Genomic DNA, 25,077 nt, shown 5'->3' on the forward strand with positions numbered 1-25,077 from the left:
AGTTCATGCTATTTCTCCTTAAATAACTAGGCCCACTTGAAATCAGCAAATTAAATCCACAGAACTGAGTTCAAATGTAAAAATTAAATTATTGGACTCTTTGGAAGGAAGGTAAATGCGTGTTTCACATGCATGTTTCACTCTACTAATCCTTTTACACTGATGGTGATGGTTTCTTCAGTCCCTGCAAACTTTCTCTTCTGGAGCTTAAGTGAGCACAGCTACACTTGTGTACATTTGGAGGATGTATGTCTGGACTTGACACAGTCCTGGAGTAGATTGCTATTTGTAGTAAAATGTGAAACTGCATCCAGGATCTCCAAACCTATTTGGAGATCATCATGGAAGCACAGAATTGTTGAGTTTGCACAGGAGCTCTGGAGGCTCAGGGTCATCCTGAGCTCTTGGCTTGGGACTTGTGATGCTTTGAGATCTCCAGGGATGGAGACTCCACAGCCTATTTGAGCAATCTCTTTTAGTCTCCAGCCAGGTGCTGCTGGCCCTTTGTTTGCCTTAGGGGTTCATTGTGGGTCGTTGTTGATTTGTTATCCCCCAGTACCCCAATCTCCAGTGACCTGTTTGTTCCTTTCTGTAGCAAACACCCCAACCTGACCCATCATCTCTTTGCTGGTTCATCATCCACTGCAGTGCTAAAAATCCTGAGAGTGGGTGTGTCTGCAGCTTCTGCCACAGTGGCTGTGCTGGGTTTGGCACTACAGGAGTTATAAATATCTTTTCACTTTGGGAAATTACCAACAGAGGTCTTATTTCTTGGACTCTCCAGCCATTTGCCATCTGCTTCTGTGGGTGCTGTGTATTTACTGAGACAGGAAAATGATGCCCCACTTCCAGTGTCCCTTGTAAATTGATAATTCATGCATAGGCTGCTGCTTGAAGGGATGAAGCTGTGGATGAAACAGATAGTGAACTAACATTTTGACTTTATTGGAAGAAAAATACATTTGTACATTTGTGTTGCTCTGTTTTGGCTCTTAATTTATGGGGTTAACACTGGTTGTTGCTGCTAAGAGTAAAATCTAAGTTTGCAGAGTAAAGAATTGGGCTGAATCTAGAGAAGAAATTTGTGAATGCTTTTGGGAATGTAAATTTCTGATTTTTTTTCTTAATTCAAGGTAATGAGGTTAAAAGTTGGTAAAAGTGTGAAAACACTAATCCAGATGCCAAAAAAAATTAGATAATATTATTTTACACATATGTTTCCTCCTTGGTATACAGATTTTTGAATGTGAGCAGTGTTGTGTGTTTGTGCTGTTGCCCACACTGCACTTGAGGGAGTGCATTTCCCTGTGCTGCTGTGCTCTGCTTGGGCTTGTTGGCACAGGAGTGTGAGGAGGTGACAGGGACAGAGATCTCCCAGCCCCTGCCGTGGCAGCTCCTGGGTGGCTCCTCAGTGTGCTCTGAAAATACAGTGAAAATAAACCTCTAGAGGATATTTTGCTTGATATAATCCTAGTGAAGAGCTGTTGTGAGTAGAATTTTTCCAGCTCTTGGAGGTGAGGGCAGTGTGTGACACGTGTGTGCTTTCTGTGCTCCAGCTCCAGTGCGTTCCACTGGTGCTGCCAAGGTCAATAGTGTGGGGAAGTCTGGCCTTGCTGATGGCTTTATTTTGGAGGGGTGTTTAACTGATTCTGTCATGAAAAACACTTTGCTTTTATTACAAACTTCTGACTTGAACTTCTGAAGTGCTCCCTTTAGCTGAAGCATCTCTGTGTACAGCAAATGAAGTGGTGATGTGTTTCTTGCCCAGCTTTTTTGGAATGAAAGAAACAATCTTTAAGAAAGAACTCTTCGTAAGACCCCTCCCCTCTTCCCCCTCTGCTCTTATTTCAGTATTCTTGCTGCCTTCATTTTGAACAATCTTTCTAAATTTAATTCAAAATGTGCTTTATTCTACTTATATTCTCAAAACCATTCCCAAATAACCTCTTTTGCACATTTTACTTTAAGTGTAGGGTGCTCTTTCCTGTGGTTTGATTTGGGCAACAAGTGGCCACTTTTCAGTCAACCAGCCGTGCAAAATGTGTGATCTTAATGGGTTTACATGTGTTTGCACTGACATGACTGTGGGAATTCTTTTTTGGCTATGAATTTTAGAAAAAAAAAGTTGTGCTGTCACAGCAAATCTGATGGATTAAAAAAAATAATTCTTATAACTGGGGCCAGAAGATAAATATAATTAATATCTTTTATGACCGAAAGATAGTTTAGTAGTTGAAAGCTTTCATTTCTATTTTGCTATTTTAATGCTTTTACTGTATTTCAAAATCATTTCAACCTGTGAAACAAGATTTTCCATTTCAGGAAGAAGTCAAACCAGATTGTTATGACAACTGCAGAGCGTTGTCAGGATGGGTTTGTGGTGACAAATTCATTGTAATGGTGCTTCCCTCTGAACAATTCCTGTTTTGACACATTAGCATTCTCACACACTCACTGAAAAACTCCTTGTGCTGGATGGTGCCTGAGAGATCTAATGAGAGGATATGGTTCAAATTACAAATTGTGCTCACCAAGTGTTTTATAAAATAACACTATCACAACATTAAAAAGGCTTTAATCAGTTCTGTTGGCACGTGATCCAAATGTGTGAAACTGATGAGTTTTTTATTACCACTTAGTCTTGGTGTGGAATTTGGTGCTGTTTGTTAATATTTTCCCTTAACTTGCTGTATTTGTGCACAATTTTTTTATCAGAAAGCCAAAGAGCATATCGGTTTGTGCAAGGCAAGGACTGGGGGTTTAAGAAATTTATCCGAAGAGATTTTTTATTAGATGAAGCTAATGGTCTTCTACCAGATGACAAGCTTACATTATTTTGTGAGGTGGGTATTAATTTTTAAATAATAAAGTTTTAAATAAAATGTTTCCTGCTCTAATAAATAGAGATTTTTGTTGATTTAAACAGTAACGTACTCTAAAATTGTCTTCTGAAAACTATGAGCGTGGTAAAATATACATTGCTTTGTCTGCATTGCATTTTATTTTATGTTTTGGTGCTTGTACACTGAGGTGTAGAATATTGAATTGATCACTTTTAACTGCTGGACTTCTTTATGAATTTGCCACATTTGTTACATCAGAATTGACTGTAGAATTATTTGTGCCAGAGGTGGCTGCTGTGTGCTGTCTAGGGAAATGCTGTTATACTGAGGTCACTTTTATTTAAAGATATTGTATTTGGAATTAGAGGATTGGTTTTCACTGGATGGAAATGTTCACATACTGGTTCACATTATAAAAGAAAACCCAACTGATTGTCAAAATCTATATTCCTTTAATATCCTAACTGTTGGCTTTAACCAATGATCAGGTCTTTCCAGGAAATTAAACACATTATTTTTTGACTAATTGTTACGTTTTGTTTTCTGAGAGAATGCAAGTATTTTGTAGGAGGTGTGCTTGATACTGAAAATTAACATTGAGAGTTGTGCTATAAATTCAACTTCATGGTGTATTGTGGATCCCTTCTTCTATAATATCATTTATATCCATAACCTAAATTTTCCTATTAAATTTCAGTAAAAAGCTTATTTGGTGTTAAAAATGGAAAGCAGAGAAAGTAGCAGTGTAAGTGGAGTGTATGTTGAATATACATTGGCTGGTTATCTGGGCTGCCATAAAGTGATTAGTGACTTAGGAGGATGATAGATGCTCTAACTGCTAATAAGTTTGCTTTGATCTGTGTATTTACAGGAAATGTGTAAAATTGTCTTGGCAAGATTACAATTTAATTATATGTCATTATGCTGGGTAGGAAGAATAATTGAAATGTGGCCCTTGAGACTAGATATTGCAAATGTAGTGCATCTTATTTTCACTTAGACAAGTTAAATTAGCTGCATGATAAATTTGTTATGAATACAATTATTTGGGTGATAAAAGCAGATATAACAAGTGTTTTATGCTTCTGTAAAGATACTTTTGAGTATTTTCTCTTCTTAAGTTGTCCTCCTAATGAGCACTTTGATGTAAATGAAAAGCTCTTAAAAGTAGCATTTAGTTTTGGAATAGATCACTCTAAATTTAGAGATTAGGCTTGTTTAAAAAATATAAGTAGAAGAAATACTGGATTTCCACAGAGAAATACTGTTATTTAAATTCTGATGCTAATCACTGAATTCAGCTGTGTTTCCCTATGAAAATATCTTGATGTTTTAATGTGAGTTGTTTTTGTGAAGTGTTGGACCTACCCTGATTATAAATGTGGAAGGAAGTAAAACATTTAGTTGTTCTCAGTGAACAACTCAGTGTTAAAATAACTTCTGGCTTGTTTCAGGGTGAAGGAAAAACTTGAAAATCCAAATATTTTAGGCATTTCTTTCTTTGGATGTGTGATACCAGCTCTTCAGCTGTCCTTAGAAATGACAGGTGTTGTTTGAAGGACCTGTTTCTATAGACAAGCCTGAAGTTTTTGTCCTTTTAGAACTTTACTGCAGAGCTCTGATTTCCACGTTTGCCTTCCTGCTTGTTTCCTGTTTGGAAAACTGATTTACCACTTCCTGACTATTCCACTTTGCTTGATAAAACTTGTCAGATGTAGCAGATATTGAGTGAAGCTCTCTGATTTCTGACTGTTGGTGGGCCCTTCTTCCTGTTGGCTTGCAGGAAAATTATTTGGTTGTCTTTGGCAGCAAAGATATTCATTCTGTGTTACCAAAGATTCTCAAGATCAGCTGGATCTGCCCTTGGATGGCACCTGAGGGGCTGTTAAGTCTAATATTTTGTGAAGTCTGGTGCTGCCAGCAGCAATTTGGGATTAAATACAGCCTCAGTTTTTTGGGCACACTGATCTCTGACTGAATTCTCCCTTTCCATATAATCTGAAAGTACTTCCAGATGTTCCATTTGCTAATAGAATAGAATGTTCCTGCTTTCACAGATCTCTTACCTGCCTTAGTCCAAGGAATCATTTATATCACCCTTACCATTAGATTACCACAGATTCAAAATCCAGAAAATCATGGACATTATCCTTGTTAAGTGCCATCACACAGAACTTGTTCAAGTTGACAAGTTTTCAGTAGTTATATGGGATTAACTTGATTTGATTTATTTAAATAGGTTATAATAATAAGAGGATGCACTTGATTTATGGCATGCCTGTTGGACTGAGATATGAAAGGTCAGACCCCTGTAATCCTTTGTATTTAGAATCTTCAAAGGACAATACACTCCAGGTCACCTGGGTGGGGGAGATTTGAATTAAAACTTTGCTTGGGTTATATGTTAAAAAGATGACCTGTAGCAAATTGTGTTGCCCAGCTCTCAGTATGTATTAGAAACCATTCTAAATCAGAATTTTGGAAGGTCAGAGCTCAGTTGAAGTGCACATTAAGAGTGTGTAGATGACTTTCCCTAGGCATTGTCTGTAGCTAACAGGAGGATGCTGTGTGGACAGCTGGGACCATGAACTTTGAGTCAAGGCTCTGGAAAAGCAGAACTCTCCTCTGGCAACAGAAGATGAGCTTGGCTAAGCTAAAACTTCCTTTGTGTGTATGTATATCTCCTGAAATCACTGTGTGTGTGAAAACTGGGAAATAGCTCTATAGATTTTTTCAATGTTATAAACTGTCTAACTGTGAAAGGGAAATTTTGCTGTGCTTTGGGTTTTTCTCTTTTTTTAAGGTGGAAGAATGAAAAAGAATTTCTTGTATTCACAAGGGGGTATGAGATGATACAGGGAATTAGGCAGTGATTCAAATCCCCAAGCTGCTGTCATAATTGGATCATCCTCTTCCTCTTCTGGTCTGGAATTTGGCTTGCAGTGCTCCCACTTTCTGTGAAGCTGAGCTGTGCTGGTTTTGCTTTATGCCAGATTTATTCCAGATGCCTTTGGAAATCAACCAAAGCCCTGATCCTAACAGTATCAGCATTTTCTCTTAAGATCTAATCCTAATTTTCTGTATTTGGGAGATGGAGTGATCAAGATCTTGTAGTATTGCTTGTTACAAAGGTTTTATTCTCAGGTCTGTGCTCTCAGACCAGAGAAGCAAAACCTGCTGAGTTCTCCTGTTTTCCCAACACACTGATTAAAGAACTTGGTATGTGAAGATAACTGAAAAAGCAGCAAGGAGTGCTGCTGTCCTGTTCAATTCCTAAATGAAAGACTTAAACATGGGGAATAATGGCAGAATATTCACTTCAAATGCACATATTTCAGTTTTCTTAACTAGTTCTGTACAAAGTTACATCTTGTGAGAATGCATTTCATTATTGAAGTTACTTACACCTTGTATTTTGAATTTAATGGCTTTTAATCTTGTTTGGAAAACAATTAGTTGTGGTTCCTGCCTCATCTGGACTAAGTTAAATAAAATAATGAAGGAGCTGTTACTTGCACTTAGTTTGCACTATCACACTGTGGGTTATGTATGAACTTAACTGTCAGTACAATAAGGGATATTGAAAAATTCTACAGATTGTTCTTCTAAACTTTTCTGTGACCATGTGATCCTGATAATCTCTATATAATTTTATATTGTGTATATTTTACTGAGATGGGTGAAGTGTTGAACTGTTAATTTAACTCTGAAATAGCATTAACTTGTTTTTGTTCCCACTGGTTTTCCAAGAACTGTATCTGTCCTTATTTATATTGGCATTTCTGTCAGGTGGCATGTGGTATTGTGCTCTCTTTTTGTTTTGGTTGGATAAGTACACAATATTAGAGTAAGCCCTATTTGTTTTTTGTTACTTTAAAGTAAACTGTAAAGAATTAATTTATGGTTCTGGCCTAATGCCAGAAGCTTCACTGTTTTTTGCTTTGCTTTGGAATTGTTGGAATTCTAGCAATAGGTACTACTGTGATTTAATTCTTGTTGGCATTCAGTTATGAAGGAGTTGTCTTGCTGTGATTTTCTGTTAGGTAAGCGTGGTCCAAGACTCAGTAAATATATCAGGACAGTCTAATACAAACACTTTGAAGGTACCTGAATGTCGACTAGCAGAAGATTTAGGGAATCTCTGGGAAACAACAAGATTTACAGATTGCAGTTTTTATGTAGGAGGACAAGAATTCAAAGCACATAAATCTGTCCTTGCAGGTACTTTCTACTTTTGTATTGCTATTATTTTGTAATTTAAATTGCCATAAATTTAAAATTTTATTATATTTAATATTTACTTTTCTTGATACAGCACGATCTCCAGTTTTTAATGCAATGTTTGAACATGAAATGGAAGAAAGCAAAAAGGTAAGCTTCACTGAAAATGTTACATGCAAATATTTGTACCTTGTGAAAGAGGAAAACATTGCAGAAAACTTGAGGCAGAGCAGATTGAGGAGGATGAGGGTTCTTATGTGCATGAGGGACAGTTCCTGAACCTGTCCTGGTGAGTTCTGAGGGAGTTGTGTAGAAAGAGTGGAGAGGTGCTGGAGGATTTGGATTTTTTCAGGTACTTGTATTTGCCCTAGACAGTGTTTTTAAACATTAGCCACTGGTGTAATTGACCTGGTAATCCTGCCCCCCCTTTTTGACTCAGTTTGTATCTTCCTATCAGCTGGTAGACTTGACTGAGGTTTTGCTGTAGAGTATTGAAGTGTTTTTTATGGTAACCAAGAAACAAGAGGTGGATTATGACTGGCATTAAGCCCTCAGGCAGTGGAACACCTTTTCATTCACAGCTTCTGCAGGCACTTGACCTGTGTGAGTGTTTTGGATAGAGGGTTTCTTAATCAGCAGAGCACTGCTGCTGCTTTTATGCACTTGATGTCTCTCATAGCAAGGAGCTGTTTGTGTCTTTCTTGAAGAATTACCAAAAGTGGGTTGGTTATGGGCAGAATCCATGAAAAGGTGAGGAACTGATCACCTCACAGAAGGGTTATGATGGATGGTCATCATTTGGTGTTGAAAACTGCAAGATGCCACTTGCACAAACACATCAGGTGAACATAGTGCTGTGGTACAGCTGAGGGTCACTTTCCTTCCCAACACCTCCAGTTTTCACAGGTGGGATTGGAATGCTGGGACCATTTTATTGAGAGGTTCCTGGTCTAAAAGAAACCCAGGCATGTCACAGCTTGAGTAATGTGCCATGCCAGGCCTTTGCCTTCATCAGATCCATCAGTGCATCTCCACTGACAGGAATCCAGACCATGCACATCTCCTGTGCCTGGGATTTTTATACTGCTTTCAAAAGTCTGGGGTTTGCTTCTACATCTTTGACATCATTTCCCACTTCATTAGTTGCTTGTAGGAGATATTGTTTTAGGATTGGTCAAACTTGCAGTGCCACTGTTGTATTATGGCAGTCTTCAGCTGTGTGATGTCAGTTCAGTGTGTTTGCTTTTTTGGATTCTCAGAACAAAACCTGGGCTGTGTTGACTCAGTTTAAGTTGAGCCAAGAATGGCTCAATTTGTTTTGTCTGCTTCTCTGATTTCTGATATTCCAAACACATTGTCTTTGTGTTGGAAGCTCAGAAGCATTTTTCAATATTCCTGAAACTCTTGATTTTTATGTACAGTCTGTGTGATAGACTCCAGAGTTATGCATTTCTAGGAAAAAAAAACCAATTACCTTTTATTACTGGAGCTTTTCCAGCTGATTTCTACCTAAGTTTTAAGAGCTTTTGTGATTGCTTTTGGTTTAACACTGTTGAATGTTACCTTAAATTTGTAAGGATTTTGTCTGCTGGATGGTGAATGAAAACTTGTAGCATGCATGTAGTTGATATTTAATATTCACTTTGAAATTGTAGCTAAATTCCAAAGACTTTCATTGTTTCTTCTTCTTTACCAGAATCGTGTAGAAATAAATGATGTAGACCCTGAAGTTTTTAAAGAAATGATGAGATTCATTTACACAGGAAAAGCACCAAACCTTGAAAAAATGGCTGACAATTTGTTGGCAGCTGCAGACAAAGTAAGTAGTTGACTCCAAACTTCCCAAATCTGGTGTTTGCTTGGGCAATGTTGATTTTAAAAAAAATTATTTTCAGATTGTTTAATATGTATTTTGCTATTTTAAAACATGAGGAGCAGTTCTTATCAGAAATGAAGAAAGATAGGAAAGAATAGATTTTTTTAGCAGTATAAGGCTGATAAATCTTTTTTTAAAGAGAAATCTTTCAGGTATTTATGAAATATTTTTAGAAATTGGAGACCATTAATATGATTTGGAAAACTGGGTTTTGAATAAAATGTATACTAGATCTTTGTATTCTTCAAGAAGATTTATTCAAGTTCTTGAATTAACTGTGCTTCCCTAAGTACTGCTACTTTAGAACTTTCATCTTTTTGACTTCCCTACGAACCCAACAGTTCTAATCTTTCATCTCATCTTTGTTGGGATCATGTCTACTCTTAAAATTGTTGTTCTTTGAAATACTTTTTCTACTGTGATTTTTGAGGTGAAGGGATTTATAGCAGCTCAGCAATTAAGGGTTTTTTTTAATGCTGGCCTTGATTTAGGGCATAATTGATAAATGTAGAGACCATTATAAGGTTAATTATATGGGGTTGACTATTATAAGATTTATATATATGATTTTCTGCAATACCAGAAAATAAAAATGAAACCTGTTCAGACTGTGACACCCTTCAAAAAAGCAGCACAGTTTATTCATGCAAAATATAATATGGGGATGCAGTTTTTTCCCATCAAATTTCTTGCGGGCTTTATCAAAGGAATGAGGGAAATTAGGAAATTCAGAGATGGGTTGGGGATTAAGTTAAATTTGTTTTCAGCAATGTAGTTGATGCAGCTCCATTGTATCATTTCCTGCCCCTCACTTAGAGATGTGAACCTGTTCAATGCTGATTTGGCTCTTCGTTTCTCCTCCTTTACCAAAAAAAAAGTTAAATGAAAACTACTGAATGAGTTATTTGTGTTGTTTGATAAAAACTCTGTCAGCAGGGTCTTTAATGAGTTTGTGCCAAGCCTACTGCCTGTGTTCCACCTGAGAACTGTCAGTGCAGCACACTGTGCTGTGCAGCAACCGTGGGGAAGCAGTTTGATGTTAAACCCGAGAAGCACCAAGCCTGGCTGGAAGTGTCTAAAGAACTGTAGAGATGGGGGACAGAGGGAATGAGTTTGAGGAATGATTAGTGCAGTTTTTCTCTCTCTCCAGTATGCACTGGAACGGCTGAAGGTGATGTGTGAGGAAGCACTCTGTAGTAACCTCTCGGTAGAAAATGTTGCTGACATTCTTATCCTCGCAGATTTGCACAGCGCTGAACAGCTAAAAGCACAAGCAATAGACTTTATTAACAGGCAAGTAACACTTGGATTACTTACTAAGTATGTTTGTGTTTATATTTGGTGTACTTTCTCAATATTAGCACGCTTCTCTCTTGCAGGTGCAGTGTTCTTAGACAACTTGGGTGTAAAGATGGGAAAAACTGGAATAGCAAGTAAGTTTCCCTGCCCCACGATGTTCTGTACAAACACTGCTAAGTAGACTGCAGATCTTAAGAACTGTTGCTTCATTTCCACACTACTGAGGCCTGTCACTGACTGTAAGTAAAGTAGGATTCAGCAGATGCTACCCCAGTTATGATTGTGACTCCCCCTTTAAATGCCAGGGAATGTTAGCTGCTCTCCAGTGTGAGATCCTAACAATAGCTGGTTTTCATTCCCTCTCCCAGGGGCACAGTGCTGTGAGATGATGGAAGCAGCCTTTATAGAGAAAACCATTCTCATGAGTATCCAGCTTTGTGCCTGGAGGAGTGATAACCCCAGTGTGGTTTTGAGACTTGCTTGGGTCAGTGTGAGCCTGCAGTATTTCCACAGAAAGGAGGGCAGTTGCTCTCCTTGCCTTTGGGGACGTGTTTGTGCACCTTCCCACATGCCAGCACAAGTGCTCTGGAGGCCACACAACTCGTCAGTCAGGTCCCTCTGACTCTGAGGGCTCCTGCCTACACTGGAAATAGGTTGAGACTGTGTGGCTCAGCCTCTGGATTGCAGCAGCTCCAGTGAATCACAGAGTGGAAGACAGCCAGCTGCAGAACAGCTGGCAGTAAGCTCAGTGTAAGGGCAGTGGAGCACTTATTTCTTACCATCAGAAGCTCCAGAGAACTTAAAGACTGTGTTGTACCACTTAGTTTAAATTGTTGTTTCTCCTTGAAAAAAAAAAGGTTTCATAGGCGTAGTGGTTGAGCATGATGTGGAAAAGCAGTGGGTGGTGAAAGTAAATAGTAAAATATCAGTAATAGAGATAGGTCAGAATTGTAACTATGTAACTACTTGATGTATTTCTTCTCAAGTGATTTGGAAGTTCCTGAGCTGATTTCTGTCTTGAATGTTTGCTAGCTAACATGCTGGCCATCTTTGCTTCAGCTAAAACATCTACAGGAATTCAAGGAAATAATAGGAGAGGGCTTGGCTTAATTTACTGACTCTGGGCACCAGGGAGTCTGAACTTTAGTATTGTTTCTCAAGGCCCTTACCCTCACTGACTTGCAGCAGCAGATTAAAGGCTTGCATTAGAAATCTACCAAAGATTAGAGGTCATGTGGTGTAGAGGTCAGCTGATAACTTCATGCTTGATAATGTTCCTGAAACAGTGTGAGGGTGCTCACAAAAGGCTTGTGAAAATGCAGAGCATTGGGAACTTGGGATTGATGCATATTAGTTTCAAATTTATCCTGTGTCAGTGTGACATGCAACCCAACCAATACAATATTCTTCATGTGCAAGTGAATTTTTTGCTTTTTTTCCTGTTATTTAACCAAAAAGTAAATACATACATTGAGTAAATACATAGTTTTTATCTCCTGGGTGTAAGTGTGATACTTGCTGAAATCTGTTGTTACTTTTGTGTTAGTTAAAAATCAACAGTGGCCGTTGAGAGCTGTTTTGAATGTGGCCCATCATCTACATTGAAAAAAAGAGTGAATGTTCTCAATATGAGACTGAGACTGCAGGCTCCCAGTGAAGGGGTCTGGAGCCAGCCAGCTAATCTGCCTTCATGGCTCTTTCTAGGAGATGAACTGCATCATTTTTGAGGCAGTTTCAGCTGATTCATCTTGTCATCCTTCTCTCTCCCCAAATTGAGCATGCCCTTTTATGTAATGAGATTATCGTGTCTTCCCTTGCTTTTTGTCTCTGCACAAGACCTCATTTTCTTCCTAGTTTTCCTCTTTATTGTTTCTCATGAGCAATTTCAAGGTGGTTATTCTGACACAGTTCTCTAGCTGAGGTCTGGCTGGTACCTTTTGTCCCACATCTGATTATGTTTCCATACCCAAATTGCAAATTGCTGCTTCTCTCTGTTGGCACCCTCCCCGGCATCCCCGGTCTGTCCCACAATATTTCACTGCAGCACTTCTGCCTTGCCTGCTCTTCTCCGCCGTGCATTTGGTCTGTGAAATGGTGTGACTGTTCTTAATGCTTCTGTTTTCAGCCAAGCAACAGACATAATGGAAACTGCAGGCTGGAAGTCCATGATCCACTCCCACCCTCACTTAGTAGCCGAGGCCTTTCGCGCTCTGGCGTCTGCACAGTGTCCACAGTTTGGCATTCCACGCAAACGGCTAAAACAGTCCTGAGATCTTCCATGAACTCTAGAGAAATGGGACTGACTCCACTCCTCCTTGTCCAGAGGTGTTTTCACAAACCATAACAAGAGTTTTTGTTATCCTTGTCCACAGAACAGAAGCTGAAAAAGCCTATTGTTTGCTTTTCAGATGGATAATTTATGGTTTAATCCTCAGCTTTAAATTAGACTGATTACTCTAATTCACTGAAAGGCCTTAAATTATCTTCAATGACTCTCTAGTCCATATAGTCTAATGTATCTTGATTTTTTTATTATTTTTTAACGTGCCTTGTCTTTTTGACTAGGCTCTGCAGGATTGCACTAGCTCCATAATGCAGTAAAGTTGATAACTGAAGATTAATTTTTGAAAGGGATCTTCCATTATTTTCAGAAGAAAAAAAGAAAAAGATTATAGTTCGGTCCTGTGCTAACTGGAAGGTTTTGGCTGGCCTCTCACTAAAAGCACTTGAACCAGAGGCACATCATGTACCCTAGGCAAGTGCTAAATATAGGGAGAGCCTGTTTACCTTCAGCAAATGCCCACAGGCTATTTATGGCAATATACTGCTTTGAACATAATTTATTTTTCATTGTGGGGGCAAATATGCAATGGTTTGGCCCAAAAATGTATTTTCATTACAGTTTGTAATGCTTATTGTGTGTGTGTCAAAGCTGTCCCAGCGGTGAAGAGAAACACAGAATAAATCTTTTGCTTGTGTTTCTTTACGGTCCATCATTAGTTTACATTTAATGCAGAACTGAACGAGAGGTGAAGGAGCTCAATGTGAAAAGGAATGGTGTTGTATATGGAATAAATATATCCCAGTGTATGGTTGCATAGAAAAGTCAAGGATGCATAGAATGACCAAATGTAAATTGAGGAAATGGGCCAAATGGATTTTGAATATGCACTTTTAATGTGTAACTTTTGTATGTTGTGTGGTACATATATATTTTGCTTTTGATGAATTAATGAGGTACAGGTAATTGTGGCTTAACTTTTTAGATACATTTTAAGATGCCCACAGCCACATGGGATTTAGTTTTGTTAGAAAAGAAAGGCATGTCTTTTTAAGACTCAATTGAAGGTGGCTATTGCGAGCTTTCGTATTTAAGTAACAAAATATTTTCGCTTATTTGAAAAAGGCATGTGAATGGTAAAAACTTTGAGGGGATTTTTCCCATCTTGACGTACATGCACGGCTCCCACAAACAGCTGGGGAGGCTGTGCACACATCCAGGAGTGTTTCCCTGAAATGTCAGATGGTATCTGCAAGCAGAGACTTGCTCAGTCTTGCATTTCAGTTATTGTACTAGCATTGTGGATGGTATTGAAATTCTGCATAATGTGGATGGTATTGAAATTCTGCATAATGTGAAAAAAGGATGAAACATTTGTAAACTGCTTGTCATGGGCCAGTTCTTTACTATATGAACCTTAGCTTTAATATCAACATCCTCAGTGTTTGATAGCTTTGTTTACAATTGGGAGGAAAAGTCTGCAGTAGTGCACACTCTAAATGTTCCCTGAGTTATTGCATTGAGTTTACTGTAATAGTGATAATATGCTGTATTTCTTTTTTTGGGGGGAAGATTGGGGTTTTACAGTGGGGAATGGGAGGAGATCTCACCTAATTTTTAAACAACTTTGTGTAAGGGTTTGAGTTTGCCTATTAAAAAAAGTCGTGCAGGGAAGAGAGGAAGAATTTCAGATTGTTTCTCCATCCTCATTTCATTGAGATTCATCTGACTTGCTCTGAATGAAATTTTTAGAGGAAAGAATATTTAATTTTATACTTTGGCATCTAGTGAACCACTTACAAAGATAAATTGGAAAAAAATGCCCAGTCCCATTTTGAAGACTAAAACCTCCAAACATGAATTTTTTCTTACCCTCTAGCTAAATCTTTATGATGGCTAAAGTGTAAAATCAGAAATTTTAATAATACACAAGGCATCAAATGATATATATACAGAGATTTATCAATTTTTAAATATTTATCTGAGATAAGGTCTCACAGGCATTCTCCAGAACAGGAGGTGAAGGTGTTTATTCCAGAATCATATTTTTGCTGCACTGTGTAACGTGTTGGGACTTCAGCTCCTCATCCTCATCACTGTAACGCTCACAGCGCTCACGTGCAAAGTGACTTGAATATTTAATGCTGTAATGATTGCCCAGGTCAGCCTGTTCTAAAGCAACAACTCACAGTAATCAGATGGAAAGCTTAAAGATTTCTAGGATGTTTTTTTTTCAAGCCTAATAGCACACTTAGTACCAAAAAAATGTCAGACACTGTGCTGTGATACTGTGTGCATCATAGAGTGTCCCCTCCTCGAGCCAGGCAGTGTGAACTGTGTGTGACACCAACAGGAAAGAGCCCTCTGCTGATCCATCTGTTCAGATTGGACTTTATTTATGTATGTTTTCAGGTTCTGACAGATCTTGAGAAAAAGGTAAAGCAGTTGCTGTATTCTTAAGTGAGTGCACTAATTATTCACCTCTTTAATTACTTACATGCAGTGTTCTCACTGGAACGGGACGTTGATAATTCCAACCTTCCCCTTTGGATTCAGTAACTCGGTTTCATTCCCCACACCTCAAGAAGTTGCCCTTAAAGCCTCAGTTGGAAGTGCAGCAGATCAGGAATAATCAGTGGTCAGGTTTTTCCAGGCTGAGACCCTGGGGGTTTTTCCTGGTTCCCTCCAGGTTAGGAATATGCCTATGTATGAAGGTGCCATGTTTTGGCTTGCCAACACTACTCTCATAGATGTGAACCACCACTTCTGTGCTTTTCTGGGGAGAACCCTGCATGTGTCCTGTGTGTGTGTGCGTGTGTGTGTGTGTGACTGTGTGGTGTTTTTTGTCAAGGGTGACTTTCTAAAAATAAGGACTCAATTTGCTGTTAAAATGCTATTATGTATTATATATATATTTTTTTTTTTTTTCTCCATTCAGACCTCTCCTAAGGAGATGCTTTGGGTGGAAGTTGCTTCAATAAATAATCCTTATTTCCTAGTCCATTTACTGCATGCAGAAGTATGAACACATTGTGCCTTTATAGGAAACTGTTGCAATGAAGGGATGATTTAACAGGGTGCAAGGTCTTTGTAAAATGTATTTGTAAAGGTGAAGAAGAATGCTCTTTGGTACACAATTGAGATGGAAAAGTTCAAATTGCATTTGACCTCTGTTGCATGTTGATTCTTGCTTCCTAAATTCAATTTCACCAAGGTACAAACTACACAAGCAAGTGGAATAAGTATTACAGATACAAGTTGAGTAATGGTATATTTTTGTGAAATTGTGATAATATTTGCTGTTACAAGATAAGTGTATGTCAAAACGTGATAATCATGGACACAAGGATACTCTAGTTCTGATGTTTTTGTACACATTGAGTATTTAGTATAAAATTCACCTTTGCACAGGAGATCAGTAGAGGACCTACACAGAGATTGTGTTCCTTTTAAATCCTCACAGCAAGGCTTCTCCTTTGGGAGAATAAAAGCCATGTGCAGTATTTGAAACTGTGTTTCATAGAAGGCAGTGAATTGCAAACGTGAGGTACTGCTACCTGAAATGTTGTCAAATTTCGTTCAATTTTACAGTTGATTAAAATTCCTAAGCTTGCTTTTTTTTTTTTTTTTTGTAATTGACAAATGGAATGTTACCTGTCCTCTGTCTGTTGTCAGTAGTGTTTAGTGCAGAGCTTAGCTCCTTAGCTAGCCAAGACACTTAGTCTCATATCTTGGCTTCTGCTTACAGTAAATGGACTATGTTTGTAAAGGGAATTCACTATTTCAAGTGTTTTGCAAGGAACTTCACTGTATTTGTAACCTGGTTTTTGAAGGCTTAAGATCAATGAGTCCTATTTTAGAAGTTAAACCAGTGAAATGACTTGGATCTGTTTTGGGGTGGAAATGATAAAGAGAAATTCAGATATGTAAACAGTCGTATCAAACCATCCAGCCTTTTTTTATCAGCTGATGTTAATGGTGAAATACTTTTTGTACCTTGTTGCTGAAAATATTTTTGCATTTCAGCACATCAAGTTACAATAAAGTTGTTACTTATACAGAGTGTGTCTGTCTTTATTTCTTGTCTGTACTTGCATTTGTTCCCAATGGCTGCCTTTGCTTTGAGAAAGATATTTTGTCTGCACTGTCAGTCTGATGTCAAATATGCTGCTGTTCTTTTGGAAACCTCCTTTGGGGAGGATCTTGCAGCCTTGGTTATTTTTAATTTTAACCCATTAACTTGGTTATTTTTCTGGTTTGACACTTCAAAGCTGGGGACAGCTTAACTTTCCCACCTGAGGTGTCTCCCTTAGCACAGACTCTGTCAGCGCTGGTGGGAAGGAGGGTTGATGCTGTGGTAGTGAAGATGGGATTGGTGGGTTTGAAATCTGCTTTCTTCTTCCACCCACCATCAAAAACCATCATCCTTTGTCCTGCCAAGGAGCACAGGCTGCTGCTGAGCCCATCCAGCAGGAATGCTGTTGGCATTTGTTACAGGAGAAGTGCTGTGGAAGAGGAGGAGTGGTACGTAAGGGGTTTCATGTAGTTATAAATATTTGCAGTGGCACTGTTGGCATGTGGCTTTGGACACTCTGAACTCCTGAAAATGGTGATGTCAAGGTAAGTTATTTTATAAAAAGTGTGTGCCTGGGTAGGTACATGCACAATTCTCCAGGTGTGCTTAAAACAAAATAAATCATCCCTTAACTGACTCCACAGTGATCCAGTCTGATGTTCTTCATGGGGTTTGTATCAGTAATGGCAAAACTCACATCCCCACAGAGAGTTCAGTAACCTCTGAGGGGAGCAGGACTGGTTACCCCTGAGTGGTATCAGAATTATTTATGCAATCCAAATGTCTGACCTGAGCTTGAAATTCCAGATAAAGAATGTTAAACTTCATTATTTCTTTGTTTAGAAGGCCATATTTTTATCCTTTCTGAAGATGGTTTTCCTCCCAGTTGTTAATAATAGAAAATGTTGTTATTCAGCAAAACTGATTCAATGAGGATTGATTTTAGAAACCACCTGTTTTTGTTTTTTTTTTCTGTAGTAAATTCCAGGGTTTTTTTTGTGTGGAAACTAAGCACTTGAAGAAATCCTTTTCTCCTTTAAGTTGAATATTGTAAGAAGTATTTTACAGTGTTGGTCCAGTCCTGTGTATGTCCTCTTTCTTTAAGAGGGAGAAGCTCAAATATTGATTCTGAATTGGTGTTAGAGGCTGATGGGTAGAAACCATCTCTTGCTGTACAGCATTGCCCGCCCTGCCCTGTGCTGAGGGGATGGTTTGGTGTTGAAGTGTTTGAGTGCAGCCTGAGCAGTCAGGTGAGAAATTAAATTTGATTAAAGTGAGTCTTTGTGCCACTGCTCCAAACTTCATAGCATTAATGGCTTTCTGTGTTTTAGATGGCTTCAGTTACAATTACTATTCAAGGTAGAATATTACCCATTCCACTGCAAATTTTACTTGCCAGATTTATTAAGTAAATTAGATTAAAGATGCAGCTACTTCCATTACACACAAATAACTTTGCACTTAACATTGTGATAGTGTGCTAACAGAGGAAACGCTATTAATTGCCTCTTAAAATTAGTCTTGAGCAGTTTATTTTTCTGCAAACATCTTGGCAATTTTCCACTAGAAGAACTTGTTTCTTGTTGTCAGTTTTGAAGATTCCTTCTTTGTACTCTCAGAGAAAGTTGAAAAAAATACAAGGAGTCGGGTGAAGGATTTCAGGATTTGCTTTTTCCATTACAAGCACTGCACCAAGGGAAAAAACCCATCCCAGGCTCAGCTGAGAGAGTTCTTGAGTGCTTCAGAATTGCATTCCAGGGGGTGTCAATAAGTTTTATTTTAACAGCATGTGAAGCTGGTGCTCAAAGTGTAAAATTGGGCTTCTTGTGAGTCAAGTATAAAGAACAGAAACAAGCTTGTGATTTTTGAGACTCAGGAAGAAAAACCAGCGTTGCAGAGTTTGCATGGCCTTGGCTTATGGAGAAAGTACCAGGAGTGTTTTGAGCTCTTGGTTCAAATGTTTGAAGGAGCAATACCAGGTGATCATCATCCTGTCAGGCAGGGAGCAGGGCCTTCTTTGAAAATGTTTCCTGACACCAACGTGTTTGCCTTTAGAGCTTGGAGCATAACAATATTTTGGTGCAGGTGCTGTGTTTCAATCAAGGGTAGGTGGGTAATGAGTGGAAATCTCTGCTTTGCCCAACTTATGCATGTTTCATGCGTTGGCAGTGATAGTCATGCAGAAAATAAATTACACCATGTCAGACTTGGTGCTGCTGATCAGAGTGGAGACAACTGCTGCTGCATTTTAAGCAGTCACAGTGTTTGACTTCCCACGTTTCTCCCTGCACAGTTGACTGAGCCATTTCTGTTAAAAAAGGTAAATTTTGAAGAGTATGCAAAAAACATTCTAATAGGATGAAATCTTAAAGCATAGAAGCTCTAGCTTGTCTGACCTATTTTAACCTTAATTGCTACATAAACTATTCATATTTTCAATTTTTAAGTTGGTGAGTTTTCAGTAAGCTTTGAAATTAATTTTATCTATTATCTGCACAATTTTCTAACCCAGCTGTTTTTATTGAGTCTTGAAACTTTAAAACAAACCACCTACTTGCTACTGAAGTGTACAACTGAAATGTTTCCCTCCAGCAAACATTTAATCTTGCCTCTGGTCCTTGTGCCATGCCCAGATTAGGAGCTGTGGTGGTCTTTGTAAAGCCCACACCATGTATTTTTAATGGAGAATAAAAATGTCAATGAAACGGTGCATCTTGTCCCTGTCACCTCTTGCAGGGGGGCTGCCCTTGTCGGGCACACACAGGAGGGAATTCTTGCACTGCCAAGCCCTCATTCCTCCCACACAGCAGCACTGGGGTGGTTGTGCTGGATCAAGGGTTTGTACCAGCTCTGATGGGGAGGATTATTGCAGAGCCACAAATAGAGGGATGTAAAATATTCGTGTATTTATTGGCTGTTCTGGTCAAGATGGATTTGAGGCGTGGGTATGGGGCAGGGTGGATGTTTTTTGAATGCAGCTTTTTCTTCAAATGCCTTGCTGTTCATCTCTTGTGGGTTTTTTGAATGTGTGCTGGCACCTCTCAAATAATGGAAATAAATACAAAATACCTAGTGAACCTGCAAACGCTTTATAGTGAAATCTGAGCAAGTTCAATTTTGCTGATTTAAAAAATGGAGATACAAATTTCCTTGTGATGGTGCCTTCTAGCAGAAAATGTCAGATGTGGTTAATCTCAGAACAAACTATAAAAGGGGTTAAATTGTGTACTAGATTAGGAAAATACTCAGTGTTTTACCAGTAGTGCTGGAATAGCAGGCATCTACTTCTGACAAGCTGACAGACCAGAGAATTGAAACTTAATGAATCTTAATGCTTTCTGTCATGTACTTCAATTTTCTCAAATTACTTCTCCAATTAGTTCTAGTCTTTGTGAAGGAATGATTAATGATAATTAATACATTCTAATAATTTGCATATTCAATCTCCAGTGTTTCTAAAAAAATACAAATTTGTGTATGTGAGCAAGGCTGGTTTGTCTGTTACTTCTTTGGGGTGCTGGGGTTTTTCAGATTTTCAGCTTTGGATTTCCAGTTGAACAGGGAGAATAAGATGGATGCATTAGGGAGTTTAATATGGTCTCTCCAAATAAATAATTTGGACATAACCCAAGGCTTCAATCTTTCCTGTAAAGAAGTTTTCTCTTCAGTGGATAGGTGGGGAGTGTAGGGGTACAAAGTTATTGTCAGCAGCTCAGCTCATCCTTTGAGCATCAGCTTTGGGAAATATTTACAGCTGCAATTTGGCAAAACTGGGTAAATCCTGGAGGGCATCTGCTCTTCAGAGGTTGGTTTTGGTTTGTTTATTTTATTTTTAGAGTCTCTATATGCCTCCTTTATATTGTCATTAATTTTGTTTTACCCTGGACATGCACACATGGAGGGATTTATCCAAATAAATAACCATGTGAATTTTGTGTTTAAAATCAGTACCATGGGGTTTTGAAAGTCACTGTTTTTTTGTCTGCACAGGAGCTCTGGCTTTCCATGCTGCTCTGCAGGTATCCAACATTTGACTCATTAAAACAAACCCAAAACTTGCCCCAGCTCTGGGATCCTGCAAGGGTCTGGATGTCTGAAATCAGCATCTCTTTGGGTAGCTCCAGAAATCCTTTTTCTTAAAATAAACTTCATCAAAGAAATGGAGTGTTGGCAGTTTCGGCTGCTTTTTAAATCAATAAATACTTCATTCCAGTTGTTTTGCCACCCAGTTAAATATGTAGTGTTTACTGGGGCAGTGTGCCCCAGTTAGATTCACCTCTGAATATTCTGTACCAGTCATTGCTGAAGTGCTTAAGCAGAGTATAAAACCTGTTTTTATGGAAGAATTATCCTGAAAAAGCAGTGTGGGTGTTCAGAATGTGTTGATTTGGTAACCAAGGTGCACCCTCAGCAGGAGGCTGCAGTTTTCCAGTAAGGTATTGGAATATTCTGGGCAGTTGGAAAAAGAAGCAGAGGTAAAAAGTGCAGGTGTTTTATCACTTTAAAGGAGAAAGGTTTGGGGTTTTTTTAAATAATCAGCTGTTTAGGGTGCTCCATGTGGTATAAAACTAAGCATTCTGAAGTTGGGCCAATTTTGTGTAATAAATACTCAAAGTGACACTATGAACAGTTGTATTTACTTTGTCAGTGCTGTCAAAAGAATCCATAATCTTGCTGCTTGTTTGCAGGGAGCAAACTGAACATTCCTGGTTCCTCTGTATAAAAATATGTAGGGGAAGGTGCTATTGCACTGAGATTGTCTTTAGCAATAAACCTGGTTTGTGTTTTTGCATGAATTACAGAGATGGAAAGAAGTTTTTCCTGGGGTATTTTTCTTCCTTTTTAGAAGCAAGAATGGAACCTGGGCCTGGCTTAGCAACATTCAGTGCCGCTGGGACAGCATCAGGAATAAAAATAAGCTTTATTTACCTGTATGTACAGATTCTCACCCCAGAACTATCAATAATTCTGTCATAGTTCTGTAATCTTTACTTGCTTCTTGTAGGGCTAAACTTGGTGAGAATTGGCTTCTATTCCTGCAGCTCCCCAGGGTTAAACAGCTGGGAGGGAAGTGCTGCAAAGGGAGGTTGGCCACTGTGTGGGGCAGTTAAAAGCTCTTTATTCAGCAAGTTTGGCTCAGAGAGTGAAGCTGGGGAAGTGAAGTGAGGGAGGGCACTTCAGTGGGGCACTTGCAGTTTGTTATGTTGTGATTGTTTTATTTTACATCATCAACAGAAGATTCACCAAATAATGGGTAAGCAGAGGGTGATGAGTGCTTTTATTTCCAGTAGATTTGAGCTGGAAGGACTTGGTGTCCCTCTCACACGGTAGGCCAAGTATTCTTTGCCATTTGCACCTTGCAGAATTTATTTTGTGTCCCTCTCCTGGCTGCTGGGAGTGGGTGAAGGGAAATGACAGAGGGAGGGATTCTGGCTGTGCTGGGAGTGCTGGGCTCACTCACCTGTTCCTGAGTCAGAGTAGCAGGGCTACTCTCACTGCTCTTGGGAGGAGCTGCAGAAACGATTTGGAAGGGAAGACAATCTTTCTTTGGTCCCCAGAGCTGTGTGCTGGCACCATGTGTGTCCTTCTGCAGCCTGGAGAAGGGATTTGGACACAGACACATGGAAGAGCCTGGTGTGATGGTGGTACGGTTTGTTTTCTGAAGGTGTTGGTTTAGCAGAACATCACCTTTACTACCCAAATACCTGAGCCGAGTGCTCATTGTGAGCTTTAATGTGCTTTTGTATCCTGCAGCAGATTAAAATGTCAGTCATATTCTCCTCATTTCACAGCCCCCCTGATCCCTGGGGAAGGTGCACATGTCTTGTGTTCCTTGTGTCCCCCCAATAAAACAACCCTCCAGGAGGAGATCTGTGCAGGCCATACAGCAAGATGTCAAATTAATTGCACCGAAATAATGAGTTAGCACCAAATGCTAATTAAATATTGATGGAAGTCATACTTTCAATTATCTTCATTACAGCACAATGTTTTATGTAGACATGAAGTGCTGGGAATGTGGGCATATATTATCATTAATCTTGTCATACAAAAATATTAGCAATTTCTCAAAATCCACTGTAAATGTGCTGGAGGTCCGTGTTTAGTGTGTTTTTGACAGAGCAAAGTTTTTTGTGGTGTTTTTTTTTCCTTTTTCTTTTGAAGGAGCAGGGCTGGAAGGGCCAGGAGATGGGGCTGAGACAGAGGGGGCTGGTGAGTGAGGTGTGACCCAGGGTGTTCTGCTCTGGGACAATGGGATGGGCAAGAGCCTCTCCCCTCCCTGTGTGCACCAGGGAAAAACCTTTAATCCCAAGAAATTTAGTAAAGAGAAGGATTTTGTTAGTCAAAAACAAAAGGGCTATCTAGACTAGAGGCTAATTAAATGTTGAGTCCCAGGAAGAATCCATTCCAAAACCAGTTTCATATGCAGTTGCCTTTGTGGAGGATGGACAGAATTTGCCACGTAATTCACAGATTAAACTGGTACTGTAGTGTGCAGTCTTGCTGCTCTCAAGTGCCTTTGAGCTCTTCTAGAAAAAGAAAAAAAAATTACTTTCAAGACCTCCAAAGTCATCCTGGAAAATACTGTCCTAGGAATTCTTTTTATTTTAAATGGAACTTCTTTTTCATCAATCGATAGAAGGCATAAACTGAGGTGAAAATTAATCCTTCCTGCAGACTTTGAGGAAGGGAAAAGTTTGTACAGGACTGCCTTGGTGGGCCTTCTTTTCCAAGGTGGAAAAGAGATCATCCTGCCATCTCTGCATGAAGAAATAGTAAAAAAAAAAAAAAAATTAAAATGCTGCTTTTGTGCCTCTTGGCCATAATTGGTAACTTCTGCAGCAGGTGAGTGTGAAGGATGCTCACAGCAGTGGCTGCATGATGTGCCAGTGTGTCTGTGTTCCTGTCCCAGGAGTGAGAACGTTCTTTGTCACTTCTGAGAGGCTGGGAGTGGAGACAGGTGGGTGACCATAATTAGGGAGGAGGATGTGAAGCTTTTTATTGCCCTGGGTGCAGCCTTAGTGCCATTGTCTAAGTGTAAATTGTCCCGAAAAGATGACTCTGAGATTATTCACCCCAGAATCTCGCCGGGTCCAGGGAGAGGCATTTTCAAATTACCAGTGGTGAAGTGTGGCAGAGCAAAAGGAGCTCTTGAGCTGAAGCACAGCTAATGCCCAGCAGAGCAGAACTGCAGCAGCAGCTGCTCAGGAGGTAATTCTGTGCTCATAATGATTCCAGCTCCTCTCAAAAACCATCACTCTGCAAGTGTCCCTCATCTGAAGCACAGAGCTTCCCCAGACCATCAGAATGGAATCTCTCCACATCCCGAGCTTGTGAAATTAATGACTGAATATTATGCTGAGAGCCATTTAATTAAAAACACTTTCATTAATAATGCAGTTGGAGAGTGTATGTGTGTTATGTAATTAAAGATAGTACATCAGTAAATGATACTATGCAAAACCAATTCAAAAAATTCAAATGAGTTGGTGTAGCATAAGGAACTTAATTCAAGTGGGAATAAAGTCAGTGTGAAATAAGCTCAGAGTTTTTTGGTTTTTTTTTTTTTTTTTTTTTTTTTTCCTGGAAGCTGCAATTAATCTGCTTCTGGCAACACAATTCAATACTCATATTTTAAATAAAGGGCTGTGCTTGTTTTAAAGATAACTGGGGTGGTGGATCAAACTGGATTTCTCTTCCCTCTTTTTTCCAGATAGAAGGATCTCAGAAGTATCTCTAAATGTCTGGACGCTGCTGATCCTGGCTGACCTGGGGGTGAGGGCAGCCTTGCACACCATTCCTCTGTGCTGCTCTTTCTGCTTGCAGCATTCAGGTTGTGCCTGGCTGTGGCAAAACACTGTGGGCCTGGTGTTTGTGGTATTTTCACTTTAAAACCCAGTGCTGGAAGGGGAAGAGAGGGGTTATTCCCTCGGGGCAGATCAATCTCCCTGTGTGGCACTGCCTTCAAGCTGCTGGGTGCTTTGGTTTGTGTTGTTTCCCCCCCCCCCCCGGTGCTTTGGCTAATCCAAATCTTCCCCGATTGAAGTCAGAAACGCCTCAGTTAAATATATCTGACAGGAGAAGTGGATTGGAATTAAGCAGCTCTAAGTACCATTTAATAAATAGGCTTGCTTATCATCTTCAATATGGCAACTTGAAATGGTTTTTAATCCTTTAGTTTACCTGCTCAGAAATCTGTGTTAAATGTTCTGTGCTCCCAGGTTGGCAGTGCTCAGCATCACCTGCTTCAGACACACTCTGCCACCTCCTCTTCTTTGAGGGAGCACTGCTGGCTTAGGAGGGACTGACAGCTCCTCTCAGAGCACTTTCCTGCTAAGTCTTCTCCTGTCCAAGTTAAATGAACTTGATGTGTTTTGAAAGCCTGGACTGATTTTTCTTTTTCTTTGTCATTCTCTAGAACAGCTCGGTGTGAGTTGCATTTCATCAGGGGCTTTTGAGATGTGGGCAGGAGTGTGAGTGC

The 25,077-nt window shown here is 39.4% G+C and overlaps 1 protein-coding gene across 2 annotated transcripts in view; it reads left to right on the forward strand.

Moving 5' to 3' along the window:
• SPOPL (speckle type BTB/POZ protein like) overlaps positions 1-16,578 on the forward strand; it is a 32,729-nt gene extending 16,151 nt beyond the window's left edge. Inside the window, exons 5-11 of one of the 2 annotated variants that reach the window (XR_009114663.1) lie at positions 2,716-2,843; positions 6,887-7,064; positions 7,159-7,214; positions 8,761-8,883; positions 10,091-10,233; positions 10,320-10,478; positions 12,365-12,454. Coding sequence is in view for 1 of the 2 variants with exons in the window: in XM_058027942.1 (XP_057883925.1) it covers positions 2,716-2,843; positions 6,887-7,064; positions 7,159-7,214; positions 8,761-8,883; positions 10,091-10,233; positions 10,320-10,373; positions 12,365-12,509 (827 nt within the window). In the remaining variant the exon portion in view is untranslated. Of the gene's footprint in view, positions 1-2,715; positions 2,844-6,886; positions 7,065-7,158; positions 7,215-8,760; positions 8,884-10,090; positions 10,234-10,319; positions 10,479-12,364 lie in introns of both variants that reach the window. The other variant, XM_058027942.1, reaches the window with a different exon arrangement.
• Positions 16,579-25,077: the final 8,499 nt, after the last annotated feature.

The sequence above is a fragment of the Melospiza georgiana genome, chromosome 7 (assembly GCF_028018845.1).
Source record: "Melospiza georgiana isolate bMelGeo1 chromosome 7, bMelGeo1.pri, whole genome shotgun sequence".
NCBI lineage: Eukaryota > Metazoa > Chordata > Aves > Passeriformes > Passerellidae > Melospiza > Melospiza georgiana.